General features: G+C 41.6%; 1 protein-coding gene across 1 annotated transcript in view; it reads right to left on the bottom strand.

Moving 5' to 3' along the window:
• The window catches only part of Impg2 (interphotoreceptor matrix proteoglycan 2), a 57,962-nt gene that overhangs the window by 15,634 nt on the left and 26,152 nt on the right, over positions 1–16,176 (bottom strand). The window contains exons 8-11 of the mRNA XM_055593479.1: positions 13,907–13,965; positions 11,357–11,377; positions 4,445–4,689; positions 2,631–2,716 (exon numbers count right to left, since the gene is read on the bottom strand). Coding sequence (XP_055449454.1) covers positions 2,631–2,716; positions 4,445–4,689; positions 11,357–11,377; positions 13,907–13,965 — 411 coding nt within the window. The remainder of the gene's footprint in view (positions 1–2,630; positions 2,717–4,444; positions 4,690–11,356; positions 11,378–13,906; positions 13,966–16,176) is intronic.

Below are 16,176 nucleotides of genomic sequence, written 5' to 3'. Positions count from 1 at the left end.
GTGTGTGTGTGTGTGTGTGTGTGTGTGTGTGTGTGTGTGTGTGTGTTTGGGGCTGGGGGGTGTACATTTAGAGATAGGGTTTCTCACTGAACCTAGGTCACCAATTGGCTAGACTAGCTGGCCACTGAGCTCTGGGGACCTTGTTACACTCCTGTTCCAGCAGTAGGGCTGCAGAATAGCACTGCCACAACCCACATTTTATGTGGACACTGGGAATATGGACAAAATTCTTCATGTCTGAGTACCAGGCGCTTTATGGACTGACCTTTCTGGTCATCTCCAGACCTTTAAATTGTGTTTGTAAAATATTGCCACACACTCTGCAGTAGTTGGAGAAGCCCCAAGATGGTGTGATTAGGAAAATCGGGGCTGAGGGTAACCTTGCCTCTCCCTGACTCTACACACTGGGTGGACTTCCAGGAGAGGAGCTATTATGAGAGGACAAGGCAGCGCAGAGGTTCCTCCATCTTGTATTCCTGCTGAGGCAGTTTCCAGGTTTAACTAGATCCCCTTGATGGAGAGTCCCATAGAAAGCTTCCCAGCTCTATTCTGAAGATCAAAGGTCAGGATGTTCTAGCCAACTCATCCTAGCCTTTGTTAGAACTGCGTGTTCGTGAGGAACCTCTGCCAGCTAACCGCTCATCCTAGCTGCCTGTTCATGTGGAAACTTAGCTTCTGTTAATAATTGCTCGCCTCAAACTCTTATTCTGCAGAAGGCCCCTGTAGCTGCTGAGCAACATGTCTAGACAAGGTCTCTGTCTTTAAAATCCCTGTGTCCTGGACTGTTCTAGACACTCAGGGCCACACCTGGGTCCCCAAACACTTGGGCGAGTCCCCACTGGCTGGAATAAAGACTTTTAATTGGCTCTACACTGTGTCTGAGTGGTCATCTGTGGTGAGCTCCCCACTATGTCATCTTATTTGTCTACTACCAGTCTGGAAACATCTCCTAGAGAGGACCACACCTTGTTCATCTTAGTTCTCCCGATCCTTGGCACATGAGAAGAACAAATAAATATATTTCAATGGAGAGCTAAGCAAACACAAAACTAATGTGCCATCTGATGTCAGTATCCCCAAACTATCCTTTCTCTAAAACAGCACTCAGTGAAAAGGCTATTTCCAATGATTCCATACTTCAAAATTCAGTTACTCAGTAAAATAGATGGCTGTATAGATCAGTGGCCAAGTAAGTTTGCTTTCTAAATTTCCACTGTTGTCCTAAATATGTTTATATACAAGTAACATCGTAAGGACCGAGTAAATTGTATTTGTGTATTTAGGAATGTGTATATGTGCGTGTATAGCAACAATTAAAGAAGAAGAAGCTATGAATCTGAAAAAGAGCAAGGCTAGTACATAGGAGGGTTTGGGGGAGAAGAAAGGAAAGAAGAAAATGATATGATTTTAATCTCAAAAAAAAAATTTAAACACTTTCCATTGCAGTGCTAATACCAAGAAACAACTATTTCAAACAATTGGTCTGAAGCAAAAAAAAAAAAAAAAGAGCATGTTATAAAAGAATGTGGTCTGTGGATGCTGGATGTGAAGAGTCCCCTCCTGTGTCCCTGATAAGATCACTGAACCATCGGCACACAGGGAGTCCTGGTGTTGTCCTGGACGGTGCCACTGCTGCCGCGGCTATGCTTGAGGAAGGATTTTCTTCCCTCCTCACTATCTCCCCATAAGTGAAATGGAAAATAGAGATGTGGAGTGGAAAGAGGACAGTAAGAACAAAAGGGGAGATTCATTCTCTGCTGTGTGTCTGCAAATGGAAATGGAAACATGTGCTCCATTCCAATTTACAAGGACCGTGCGTGGGTGAGATGGCTCGGTAGGTAAAGATGACAATGCAGCCACTCCTGATGAGATCTAATAGACTAAGATCAGAAGGAAGGAGAGGGGGACCTCCCCTATCACTGGACTTGGGGAGGGGCATGCATGAAGAAGGGGGAGGGAGGGTGGAATTGGGAGGGGAGGTGGGAGGAGCTCATGGGGGGATTCAAAGTGAATAAAGTGTAATTAATTAAAAAAATACTAAAAAAAATTTTGCTGGATATAATAGTTGGGGCTGAAAAAAAAAGATGCTAGCTGCACAGGCAACATACAATGATAATAACTATAAAATTTACTTAAAAAGAAGAACTAATTTTAGAGTTCCTCTTATTTTTCAGCTAGTCAACCCCTTCGCTCCTTTCCCCCTCCCATACACTATCCTACTGGCATAGCTCAACTTCCATCAATATAATCCTTGAAACAAAAATGTCTTCTCTGTACTGAGGAACATCAGTTTGTAGTCTTGGTTATTAAAAAAATAAATTTCTAGGTAGCTTAAAAGCGACTCAGAGGGCACTCACAGCTTAATTGTCCCCAAACAAGTATGAACAACAAATAATTTCCCACCACATGTGATGCTTGTCACATGTGGTGACTTTATTTCACCACTATGGAAAGCTTAAGCTTTCTGAGCCAATGCTTGGTCCCCTGAGCTGACCACGGTGAGTGCTGACCCAGGGACATACAAACGAGTGCTTGAAACGGGAGCAGCTTGGGAAATTCACAATGCCAAAGAAAGCAGGAACAGCGGCAAAGGAGACAGGTTTCAGGGCTAGGAAGACACAGTGGCTTACCAGAATAGAAGACGTTGTCACCGGAAGACTTGAACTTTGGGTGTGCCAAACTACATCTTCTTTTTGGGGGAGAAAAACTCCTCTCACTGAGGAAAGACAATGTAAAAAAAAAAAAAAATCATGCCTTAAAACACTGCTGTATCTGAGATCCCCATGCATTTTCAGTGCACATCCCACCGCAGTGCTCAGAGGATGTTACAGTAAATTAATATGGCCAAAGCAGACCGCTGTGCTCACCAAACCTGGTCCTTCCAACCCTGAGCCATAGCCTGGCTGAATTAGCATTTACACAAAATGCAAACCAAACTCAGCAATCTGTGTCATGGAGCAGACTGTCAGCCAAACACAAAAGCTGAGCTTACGTGAGATCACGGACAGATAAGGCAGCGGTTCTCAACCTTCCTAATGCTGTGATCCTTAAATGCAGTTCCTCATGGTGTGATTACCCCCCCAACCATAAAATTTTTTTGTTACAATTTTGCTACTCTTATGAATTGTAATATAAACATCTGTGCTTCCTGATGGTCTTAGGTGACTCCTGTGAAAAGGTTGTTCAACCTCCAAAGGGGTCATGACCTCCAGTTGAGAACCTCTAAAATAAAGCAAAAGCTAGGTTTTAAACAACCAATCCCTCTCTGTACCTTGGTCCTGTTTCTTATATGTCACTTTCCATTTTCTAACTATAAACATCGTCTAGCCATGTAGTAATTCTGGGGTGTTGCAGAACATGTCCTGGGTCTCAGAGCTGGATAACTCACTCTTTGATCAATTAGAGGGTTACATTTAATTTATCTTAACCTCTTCCTCTAAAAATTAATTATTAAGACCAGCAAGATGGCTTAATGAGAAAGCCAGACAACCGACATTCAACACCCAGGATCCAAATGGTATAAGGAAAGAATAGACTCCCACAAATTGTCTTCTAACCCCCATGCACTGTAGAGCACTGTACAGTACTGTAGAATACGCCCACATAGATAGATAGACAGATGATAGATAGATAGATAGATAGATAGATAGATAGATAGATAGATAGATAGATAGATTTCCACTGGCAGCTTTCCCATTTTCTCACTTCAGTAAATTACATTGTTTTGGAAATTTTAAAGGTTAAAGGACCCAAAAGTGAAGACATCATGGCAAAGCAAACAGAAAATAAGCACAACAGCAAATAAGTTAGAACTCTTTGTCTCTGATGAATTAAGATGTAGTAGGAGCTTGACAGCAAGCAAGCTTTGCCCCAGGGTGACTGGGAGACCATTCTATCCTCCAAACCCACAGTGGTCCTCCCACCCCTGGTCTCCTTGATGATCCCAGCTCCACTGCTCATTATAACCCATCATGGGATCTCCACAGCTGTAACAGCCAGCTCTCTCAGCCAGCTTCCACCAGCTTTCCTCTGCTGTTCCATTGCTTCTGCTGGCTTGTTAGCCTTAACCAACTGGCCTTTTCAACAGCTCACACTACTGTTGTCTTACAGCACCACAGCCTGCTGTGATTCTTATTGTGAAGCTCTGCCTTCCTGCCTTCCTGTTTCTTATGCTTTGTTCCCATCCCTTTAACTATTTCTAATGGAAGTGCTGTGCTCCACTTTCCCAATTCTGCTTCTTACTATGGAAAAATATTGAAGGAAGCCCATGACTAATCTATGCCAAATGATTGTAGGGCCAAGGCTCTATTTATCAGGATGTTCCTTTCTTGTGCAGTTTAAGAAAGTGTAGCAGCATCTATATTAGCGGAGTTAGTCTTTACATACTATATTGAAAAGGAAAAGAAAACCACATGAGGACATCATGAGTGATTTTCCAACTCACCATTGATAAGCTGGAGAGACTTGGGATCTGGATTCAAAGAGGAATTCCCCATCAAAAAGTTTTGGTGCAGTGTCTCGGCGATATAGTCTCTGAAGTTACTAATCGTGTAGATAGCAGTGGGTTTATCATCCAGCTCCACAAGGCCATGGTTCTCCACCTTGTTGGAGTGAAGGCTTATGAGGTCCCAGGTGGTATTGCCGATGGCCTCGCCACTGAAGGTAACTGCATAGCGAACATCTATTCCACTACGGAGACAGAACAGATTACAGCTAAGAAAGGAACTTTGGGTCTACAGACAGCATTAGGCCAAGGGCCAGAGTCTGAAAAGGCATGGAGTCTATCAACATTCTCTGCAGACACTGTGCAACCCCCTGGCACCTCCTCCCCCTCTCCAGAGAATGGAGGGTCATAACTTTACGAATAGGACAAGAATTCTAAGGAAGCCACTGAGGCATCCCTTCCATATTATCAGAAGTTCTTCATGCCCCATATTCTCATCCGCTTCCCCCTCTTTCAAAGCCAGCTCCTTTTTCTTCACTAATTTCCTCCTTTCTTCCTTCCCTGTGATTACAAAGGTTCCTGGAGAGAAGCCATAACTAGAGAGGTTGGTAGGCTAATTGGAACTTCAATAATGTGGTGAAGCTGGTAGGGTGAAAGTCCAGAGCCAGACATCATTCATGGCCCAACTCTTTGTGCAACCTAACACCTGTGCTAGTGTTAGATAAATCCTTTGGAATGTACAGACCCCTTCGCTCCCACAAACCCCAAAGCTAATATAACATCTGGGGCCTATAAGAGAGATTTCTCCACTTTACAGTATCTAACCTACCGGCTATTTCCACCACTGTATTTAGCGTATATATATATATATATATATATATATATATATATATATATATATATATATATATATATATACTTTCTTTTTCTGATATTATGAAAACTTCATGAAACTAATGTCCTGTTGGAACATGGAATTTTGTATAACCTCAAATCTATGTTGTTAGGCCATGGACACTTATACTAGGCTCCAGAATGAGCTATCTCTTATCCTCCTTGAGAGAGGTGTCTCCCATCAAGGCCTGTTACAACTTGTACTTCCTGTTTTTAAAAGCTGCACTGGTCCACTGAGATGGCTTGGCCAATGGATGAGCTTGCCACTAAGCCTGATGGCCTGGGTTCAGTTTCTGGACCTACATTTCATGAAGGAGAGAATCAACTCCGACAAGTTTCCTCTAACCTCTATAAACATTCTGTGCTAGGCACACATGCACACACACATATATAACACACACACACACACACACACACACACACCGTCTAGCTCCTCCCCAAAAGAATATTAATTTTTTTCTTATATGTCCTTATTGTTGCTATCAGAAAAGTAATGCACTAAACCACAGCTACTTACTGAGGAAGAAAATTTTCAAACTTTTAGGCAAAAAAGTTAAGTGTACAAATACAGCAACTTATTTTTCAAATATAGATAGATGATAGATTGAGAGATAGGTAATAGACAGATAGTTAGATAGATAATAGATATATGACAGACAGATAGGACAGAATTTTTCTAGAATGACAGCTATGTGAATCTTTCCAGAAACCTACTTCTGACTGACAGCCCAGAGAATTTACAGGTCAATAAATTTTAAGGCAAAACTGTGAAGGATGTTATGATATGATTTTTCTTTTGACCTGTCTACAATACTCAGACACTTACTAATACTATATCTAACTTAGAAATCTTTATGAGTTTTTTGCTCTTTTTTTCCCTTTATCTTTTCTTCTTGTGTTTATTTCCTTATTAATGAATTCAATAAACCACAGTACATGCTAACAAATAACTATCTACAAAACAAGCTCTTTTTACTATTCTTTCATACAAGCAAAAGAAAAGAAGGCTTGATGTAATAAAGGAGGGAGAACAGAATAAGCAATAGTTGGAATGTTCTTTTACATTTTCTTAGCCATTTGAAGAAATAATATGAGAAGATAAGGTTGGAAAGCAAAGGGGAAGGTGTTGCCTGGACACTAATTCACTCAGGCATCTCAGTATGCTAGACGGTCACTGTGCCTTTATCTCATTTAGTATTCACAATAAGCTTAAAAAATGTTTATCATCTTCAGAATATTATTAAGGAAACAATATGAAAGTTTTAAAGAAGCTAAAAGGCTTCATACTTTTTTTTTTTTTTTTTTTTTTTTGGCAATGAAGCTGTGGTGGGATAGGGCTTTCACTTCAGCACTGTATTGTGAACTACTCGGCCGATCAAACAATTAGGGTCTGGGTCATTATGGGGCATCTCTGCGCCAGTCACCACGCTGGCCTCCAGTTTGTCTCTTCAACAGTCTTCACATCTGCTGTACAAGATACCTCCAAGGAAAAGAACTACCTTCCAAAAAAACTCCACTCACGACAGGTGTATAATGAAAGATATCTAGTTCAGACATTCAACGGCAGTAAATGACTCCCAATTCAAAACATAAAAACAGGCAGCATCTTCCCATGAAATTACTTATTCAGATGTTCATGTGTAGATATGTGTATGAGGATATACAGACATAGTAGAATGTGTGCCTCCTCGAGCACCAGTGTTATGTGCATGTAAAAAGATTTTATTATTGTGACTGCCCCCCTCTCTCCTTAAATTTCTAGCACCAATATTCAGCTTGGCACCTCATACAGAGAACTACCCAGTATCTATTATATGAGCAGAAATGTAGATTTGTTTGAATATAAAAAGAAAAAATCTGCAAAGTATTCAATCACTTACATATCTAAAGAAAAAATTCAGTAGAAGGAAGATGGCATTACAGATCCTAGGTGGATCTGGTCAGTAATTTGCTATTGTTTAGTGGAAAGTTTCTAACCAGTGTGAAGCAAAGTTCTCTGCGTGAACTTCGTCACTGAGCCTTCTGGAAAGCTGGTTAGCTGATTAGGATTTTAATGATGGAAAGGCTAAAACATTTCAAGACCAGAGGTAAACTATCTTGGGCCACCTTCAGTCCTGTTAATAGATGTGTATTTTCCTCTTCTACATCTATTGACCTGACATCTCTGTGACTAGTAGGTAATTCCTTTGGACTTTACAAACAGCCCTCTAGCTTCCATCACCAAAAGGCTAAGAATGCCATCAGACACCACCTGAAGCCTATAGCTGACATTTCCTGCTTTTCTATACCTACTGTATTTGAAAAGGCTTCTATCACTGTTTGTTCTGTTACTATAAACCTGCATGAAACCTTCACCACATTGGAACATGGAGTTTGGGTATGGTGTGTAGCAGAATTTTAAAAAAAGCCATTGCACCTGGCCTTTACTCCAGAGTGATGGTCACTTAGCCTTGAAGTAATCTCTTGTAAATAATCAGTGATTGTTATCTTAAATTTTGGGGGTTGCTTTTTCTTGGGAACTTCAGACCCTGAGTGTAACCTCAATCATAAGACATTCCTGGAATTCTTATGATACACTGTGTTTGCTTGGGTAATGGTTCTCTAAGATAACTCTTAAATCTGATAAGAAGCTATAGTGTGCAGGAAGCTGACTTGCCAAATGGCCTTTTGTGCAACAATCAATGAAAACAGCTTCTGTGAAGCTTCTAGTACTCAGTCCACAGAAGCTGCTGCCAGCAACACCTTAACATCCTGAAGCATCTCTCGCCAATCGACCCGTGAGACTCAGAACACGGACAAGAGTCACTCACATTTGACTCCAGAATAAACTCTCCTATCCTCCTAGAGGTGAGAGCTGCCCAGTCTATCACAGCTTCTTTAAAGGTATCCTGTTGATTAAAGGCAAATATAACAAGCTACTCTGGCTTGATTGACAGTGGTCATCCAGATGACCGAACTTCCTCTGAATTCGAGCTTGCAAAAGAAACTTTTGATTATAACTCCTCATGGATTTTCCTATGGGAAAAGAATACATGAGCCAGCCAATGCAAAGATCACACAGTTGGCAGGTGCCTCTCCCATGTTCAAACAATCAGAAAGAGTTGTCTTTTGTGGTTTAGGAAGCAGATGGTGGTTTTAAGAAGTCCTTTCCTGTGAGTGCTGGCTACTTTGCACCTGTCCCGATCTGCACAGTGCAGGTGATGTTCTAGTCTATAGGGGATGCCTGGACGCAGCCAGACCCCTCCAACCTTCCTTCCCCCATTAACAGAGCAAAGCACTAATTGATTACATTGAGGAAAAGAAATTCTGGGTTGGGATCTGATAAGCTGCACTTCGTCTCTTAAGCTGAAGTTTTATGACCCTAAATATAAAATGAACAACTTTCCCCCTGCAGAGCACATCTATTTCCTTCGTACTTTTATATCTGTACACTCATTTAGGAACACTGTTCCCAGGCCACCCACAACTTGAGGATGCCACACTCTCTGCAAGCCTGGTGGACCGCACCTGCATATCCAGAAAGCTGGGCTCCTTCTCAAGATATTTATACAATCTATTAAACTTTCTTATAGTGTTAGCAGGACTCTAAGACAGAAAACAATAGCAACAATGAAAGAGGAGGTAGAAGAGGAAAAGAGGTAGGAGAGAGAAAAGAGGAGGCTATGCCTGACAGAACTCAAATGGCTGTCCCACTGCTCACTTCATGAAAAAGTGGGCAAGAAGAGTCAAGCATTTACTGGAATCCTAATATGTGTGCCTTGCATGGCTTTTAAATGTTAAGGAGAAAAGATCATGAGAAATGTTCCTGGATTAGAAATCTATGCAAATCAGCAAGTCTGTGTTACATTACTAACCTCATCCTTTGCTGACAAAATATCATTTTTCCTCCCAGTGTTTACATTGGTCATCTAAAGATAGTATGTCTTCTGTAACATACCTTGTCTAGCATAGATAAATTCATTAAGAAAGAAAAAAATGACTCAGAAAGATGCTGTAATTTATTATGTTTTTGTCTTGGAATGAGAACTCAAAGAAATACTTGCAATACCAAGAAGTTATTCTTGGTATTCTTAAAGCCAAGAATTTTTACTGTGACCCAGGAAAGCAGCATCTGGCAAAGACTTCTCAGGATGAGGGTAATTTTTTTTTTAACCCAAGAGTTCCAGAAGTCCATAGACAGGAAGACAGAACTTCTCTGATTAAAGAAAGCTGTGCTGGCCCCACACTCAGTAACCTAAGGCAACCAACCACAGCTGCACCAGTATGTTTCAGCATGAATCATCCAGGAATCCATCAGTCAGGCATCAATCATATGAACGAAAGATTCATCCTTATTCTCTCACCCCAGATGCCCCGACAGGCTTTTGGGATATGCATAATTTTAAAGGGTAATGGTGCTCCATATCACACACAAGCTAAATAGACAATGTTTCTCCTGTAATGTTTCTTCTGGGAAGAAAGTGTGTACTTACAATGCTTGGAGCTGATATTAGGACATGTGTAAGCCAGATCGATATACGATCTATTCCTTTCAAATGGATTCTACTAAGTTTGTCTGATAAGTGGGGCTATACATGGTAAAAAGTAAGGCTAAAATTTCACATGCATTTCAGTGCTGGTGGCAGAGTGTGTATTTTTATTTCTGTTCCATCCAGTCATTCATGCACAACTTGGAATATTAATATATCAAATTTATAATGAATTCAGTCAATTAATTGATACTAACTGATAACACTAAACAATTTCAAAACCCATGCCTATGCTAGTGTTCTACCATAATGTAGGGACTTTATAGTTAACTGTTTTCTGTGTTCCTTTACAGGTGTTAGCACTTGGCAAATGGCTACTATCTTTTCAATGATAGAGGTAACCTCAAGATTTCAATATTCTAACCACCATAAGAGTGAGTCACTTTTGAGTGGGTCCAGAACTCAGCACTGTAGCAATAATACATAGTGCAGAGAGGTTACAATCAGTAAAAGTACAGAAACCCAAACTCTGACTGGTCAAGCTATCTGGTATCTCCTAGTCATGTAACTTCTAACAATACTATGTCTCTCTAAATCAAAATGTCCTCACTAGCCAAAGGGAAACAAATATGAATCCTCACTTTACTATCCCACAAGGGAACTAGGATGATAAAGTTGAAAAGGAAAGAAGGAAGGAAGGAAGGAAGGAAGGAAGGAAGGAAGGAAGGAAGGAAGGAAGGAAGGGAGGGAGGGAGGGAGAGAGAGGACTGCTACCCTACACATTCCTAAAAGACAAAACCCAAAATATATTCATTTCCCTATGCATGGGGTTTGCCCAGTAACAAGGCATTTCATAAACACCTATCAAAATAATATAAGTAAGATCAGAAAGTCCTTTCAAACCAAGATATTCTTGTCCACCTTAGGTGTTTACTGGGGTTGGTTCCAGTGACCTCCGTCATTCCATGCATGTCAAATTCCACAATGTCCAAGCCCCTTAAATGCATTGGAGCAGTCACTACACATTTCTTACTTCAAGTCAGTGGCTCTTAACCTTCCTAATGCAGCTATCCTTTAACATGGTTCCTCTTGTGGTGGCCCCCAAGCATAAAATTATTACATTAACACTGCAATTTTTTTTTAATTTTTGGTTTTACAAGGCAGAATTTCTCTGTGTTGCCTTGGCTGTCCTAGACTTTGTAGACTAGGCTGGCCTCACGCACCCAGAGCTCCACCTGCCTCTGCCTCCCAGAGTGCTAGGGTTACAGGCATGTGCCACCACACCCAGCTGCTGTTATAATTTTGCTAGTTATAAATCATACTATAAATATCTCCTATGCAGGACATCTGACATGCGACACCCCCCCATCTAAATCATCTTTAGAATGCTTCTCCATGTAGATGCTACGTAAACACGTTTTATTATCTGAAGCATCATGATAACAAAAAAAAGCCTGTATACATTCACTACAGATAAAGAGGTTTTTATTGTACGCTAGGACTAGATGCTGACAATGCACAACACAGAAAGTACCAAAAGGGACTTCACCTGCCATTTTCCTCAGGAGATCTGAAAAATAACAAAAGTGTCCATTAGAGTTCAATTTTCTTTATGATTGTCACATAATTCATCACTATACACATTATCATATATATATATATAATATATATATATATTTTGCAAAACACATGAAGATCTTTATTTGCAAGCTCAAGCTGGGATTCTCACAGATACCAAGACATTGGTATCCAGCTGAGAGCCCTTAGCTCTGGATTGTGGGTGATTTATAGGTCCCAGTCCCTCCCAGCCCACCCAAAGTAGGGGATTCTAGCCTGGCAAGCTTCTGGTGGTTAAAACAGAAAAGGGGAGGCTACAGTTCAGAAACAATTTGCTGTGGGAAGGTGCCAAAACCATAGACAGTTCTGGCTTTCTTATTTCTCTCTCTTGTCAGGAGGAAAACAGCTGACCTTAGGCTGAGAGAGGTGATTAGCTCAGTCTGTGCTATGAAATCAGTGGACTTGGCAAGGGGCACGGTGGAGATGAGGGAGGGAGGGAAGGACTGGGAGGGAATGAGGGATCGGGACACGGCTGGGATACAGAGTTAACAAAATGTAACTGATAAGAAAAAAATAAAATTCAAAAAAAAAAGAAATACCTTCTTAAGTAAAATACATCAAATCAGATCTATTACATGCTAGAAGTTTAGATAGATAGATAGATAGATAGATAGATAGATAGATAGATAGATAGATAAGGTTTGATTGCAGCCTGTTCTTATTTAGCAAGTTCCAGGCCACCCAGGCCTACATAGAAAGACTGTGAAAAAAAAAAAAAAAAGAGGGGAGGGGAATGAAGATGAAGAAGTAAGGAGACATTTCAAAGGCAATGAATTTTACAATTTTTGTTGTAAATTTACCTTAAAAGTGCTTCTTAAGTATGTGATTTATCTCTTTGTAAATCAACTTTTTAGTAGATTGTTAGAGGACTTCAGTTGTTGGCACTAAAATTAGGAATGTCACACTGGAGACCTCTTACTGCAAAGACAGACTTTGTGATATCATGACAACGTCGTTGTCATTTAATGTCATGACAGCACGACATTAAAATTAAGTGGCATGAATGTGAAAAAAGAACAGAAAAGAAAAAGAAATGACTTACCATTATGTAATGTACAATTATGGAACTTTAATGATTACACTAAAGTATCAGGTGGGACCAGCTAGCCTACGGTGCATTGTACAGCTTTTAGTGTTTGTTTCCTTCACGTAACAGGCCTCAAGCGGGACTCCTGGGCTGCAGAGGTGCTCAGCAGGTCAGAGCGCTGGCTGTTTTTCCAGAGGACCCTGACTGGATCCAAGCACCCACATGGTGGGTTACAACTGTCTGTAACTCTAGTGCCTGGAGATCTGATACGCCCTCTTCTAGGGAGGACATGTGGTGCACAGACACATAGGCAAAACACACAGAGACACAAAATAATAAAATAGAACTTCCCCTGTGCCTAAACTGTGCTAAGCATTTTACAAAAATTAGTTCACTTGATTCTCATTAATATTTACCAAGGACTACTAATATCCACATTGGACATGAAGAGACTAAGGAAGAAAGACACTGTTAATTTACCCAAAGCATCACAAAGCATTTTTAATAAACCGGGACTCACGGGTGAACCTGTTGTGTACACACGGAAAGCAGAAATCTAACAAACCACTCAAAACCATCCAGCCCACGGTGCACAGGGAACGTTCCTAGCCAGACAAGATGGACAAGATGGCTTCAGAGCCACGTGGTGCCACAGGCTACCAAGGAGTGAGGCCTCCCAGGGTCTTCATCCTGGTCACCATAGAGGAGCAGAGGTGACTGCAGAGACTCAGCTGGGCTGTTGTGGCATGAAGTCAAGAAGACAGTCTACCAGGCAGGTCTCTGCACTAACATGTGTGGCCTTCGGTTAACAATTTCAGTTGTCTCTGTTCTGGTTTCTCTATCAGAAGAAGGCTGGAGCGATCATTGCCACCACAAATCCTGCTGCGAACAATTCGCAACAGCCCATCCCGTGTCCCTGTACGCAATAGTTGGGCAACAGCTACCGCCAGTCCCCCAAATAAAAGATTCCCACATGGAGGTTGAGAGCAAGTACTGAAATATGAGCTGTTTCATTTCAAAATCCCTCCTCCACCCTCAGGACAGAGCTGCTGGTCCATAGTAGGCTAGTGCAGCCCTTTAAACACGTTTCCTCCTCTGGAAAAAGAGGGCTGGAAGTGTCGGCCCCAAAGATCAACAGTCACCTTACTACAACTCTGAGACCTTCAGAAAAAGCCTGACCCCAGGGGCCAAATGAGAGCCGCATAACTTGTCAGCACAAAGCCTAAGCTGTTCCTTGCTCCAGCGGCAGACCGCGCTCCATCTCCACGAATACACGGCTTTACCACTCATTGACTCAGTTTCACCTGTATAGCACTGGTGTTAAAGTACTGACTGGTGTTAACAGTACAGCATTCCAACCGCACGCTGTTAAGAGTATGTATGACCAACACCAGGCTTTTCCGTTCAGACAAAGGACAGCACTGCACATGCGCGCTTTCGAGTAACTCTCTTTACCTGAACTCAAGAACGCCGATGTCCTTATACCCCGGTAACCCTGCGAATGCGTTTCCAACCTGTTGAGGGAACACAAATGAAGATGATCACTGTATAGACTGTGCTAAACTATAGTTCAAACGCTCTGAGGAGCACAGTAAAAAGTACACTCTGACCTTACAATTATCAGAGCTTGTACACGCAGATAAAAAGTTACAGTTACAACGTCAGAAAATAGTGTTTGCCACAATACTGTCACGATTTCTTTTTCATTTTGTCTTTTATGATTTTAATGTGCTTTCTTTTTATTTTTGAGTTTATAAAAAACATTATTAGTTAAAGCAACGTTTTCCTCCTTTTGTGTAAAATATTAAAAGATTTAATTTGAAACGAAACTCTAATAGTATTTGTATAACAGAATTTTTAAATGGTACTGTTCCAGTTGGAAATCTGGGCCCAGCAAGCACCCTGGCAGAGGCTAGTGTCTGTTTTCTCTAAGTGTGAATATGTCTGGGAGTGTCTGTTTCCTGTCCCCGCATCACAAAAACTAGGAACACACTCAGCATTCAAAAAAGAAGGACATAGGCCCAAGTTATCCCCAGAACAGAGATCCATGTAGACTGGTCATCACAAAATAGGTTAAGAAGTGGTGGCCAGATTATTCCACTGGTTAAAATATGAGTTTATAAGCATCACATCCATGAGAGCTGGTTTTAATACCAAGCCTTTAAAATGCCACCACATCTTTCCAAAGGAGCTTAGTAGCTGGAGAGAGAAAAAGAATGCCAGACTGGGGATCTAAAAATAATTTAATTATATAAAAATATGTATTTAAACAAAAGTTAATATTTACTCCTTAATATTTCCAAAGTGGCTCACCAGATGGATGGCTTTGGGGTCAACACACACGAATGGAAACATTAGGGACTGCAGAGACTTCTCTGAGAAGAAGATTCTTTTAACCCCATCCTCACGACATCAGGGGAGTAGAACTTTTTAAAATCTTGGTTCTCTGCAGATCTTCTTGGTTTAAAGATAAAGAATTCACAGGGCTGTGGAGGTAGCTGAGTCAATACAGTGTTTGTCATACAAGCATGATGCCCTGAGTCTGACTCCCAACACCCACATGAAAACACCTGTAATTCCAATGCCGGCAAGGGAGAGACGGAGGACCTGTGAGGCTCACTGGCCATCCTGGGAAGGTCGTGGCTCAGAAATGCATCCTGTCTCCAAAATGAGGGTGGAGAGTGACTGAGGAAAAAAACCCATCTTCCATATGCACACTCACACGTGTGTATGCATTCTATGTGTGTGCCCTCATGCACAAGTACACACATACAAATAAAGAATGTACATCCATAGAGCATTTTGCCTACACTACTTGTTTTACTCCTTGAAAGGGTAGAGCATATGCTTGCAGGATAAGGGCAGAGGGACATCCTAGGATCCTGAGTCTAAGGCTGTGTGTTTGCTGGTTGAGTGAATGTGCACCAGCTCTCCTCCACGGCACTAAGTCTGCCCTGCCTCCCACCACATCGGCCTCTAAACCTGAAAGTGACTGTAGCCGAAAGCATCCCATTAACTGCAAACTGCCACTGTGAGCCGGGGTGCCGAGGCAGGGGGTTGGGTACCTGTTAGATCCAAATACATACAAGTCTTCTAAGTCGCCGCACGCAGTTAGCTACTACAGGGATCCCGCGCGAGAAACCACCTCACTTTATCAGCACCCACGTTAGGGACGGGTACAACTTCCTGAGCGACCGCCACACTGGGCCTCCACAATTTTACATCTAATCCTTGAAACACTCCCAAGACATACATGTTATCCAGATTTGATAAGTGAGAAAACTGAGACACTGGGATGGCAGCTTATTTGGCCAGGACCATATAGATGCTTCTAACCAGTGCCTCATAATGACAGGGAACAGATTTTTTTTTTTTTAATCTTGGTTCACTGAAGAGTTTCTTGTTTTAAGGATAAATAATTCAAGGGTGGCTGGCTCAGAGTTACTTGCAAGTCAATGACCTCTAACCCTGCCATCCATATTCTGCCCATTGGACTACCACTGCCTTCTCCTGTTCCTCCTGCCTCCTGACACATTTGAAACTGAGAACTCACTATAGTTTCTGTCTGGGTGGGGGGAGGAAGGACCACTTTGAAAGGCAAATGGACAGCTGGGGAGATGGCTCAATGGGTAAAGTGTTTGCCATGCAAGGTTAGGACACAGATTCAAATCCTCAGAAACTGACACAAAGCCTGATGCCTTAAAGAGCACCTGTGATCCCAGGGT

Source organism: Psammomys obesus, unplaced genomic scaffold, assembly GCF_907164565.1.
Source record: "Psammomys obesus unplaced genomic scaffold, mPsaObe1.curated_primary_1811, whole genome shotgun sequence".
Taxonomy (NCBI): domain Eukaryota; kingdom Metazoa; phylum Chordata; class Mammalia; order Rodentia; family Muridae; genus Psammomys; species Psammomys obesus.
Note: the sequence above shows the minus strand (reverse complement) of the source record. Positions and strands in the feature narration are given on the sequence as shown.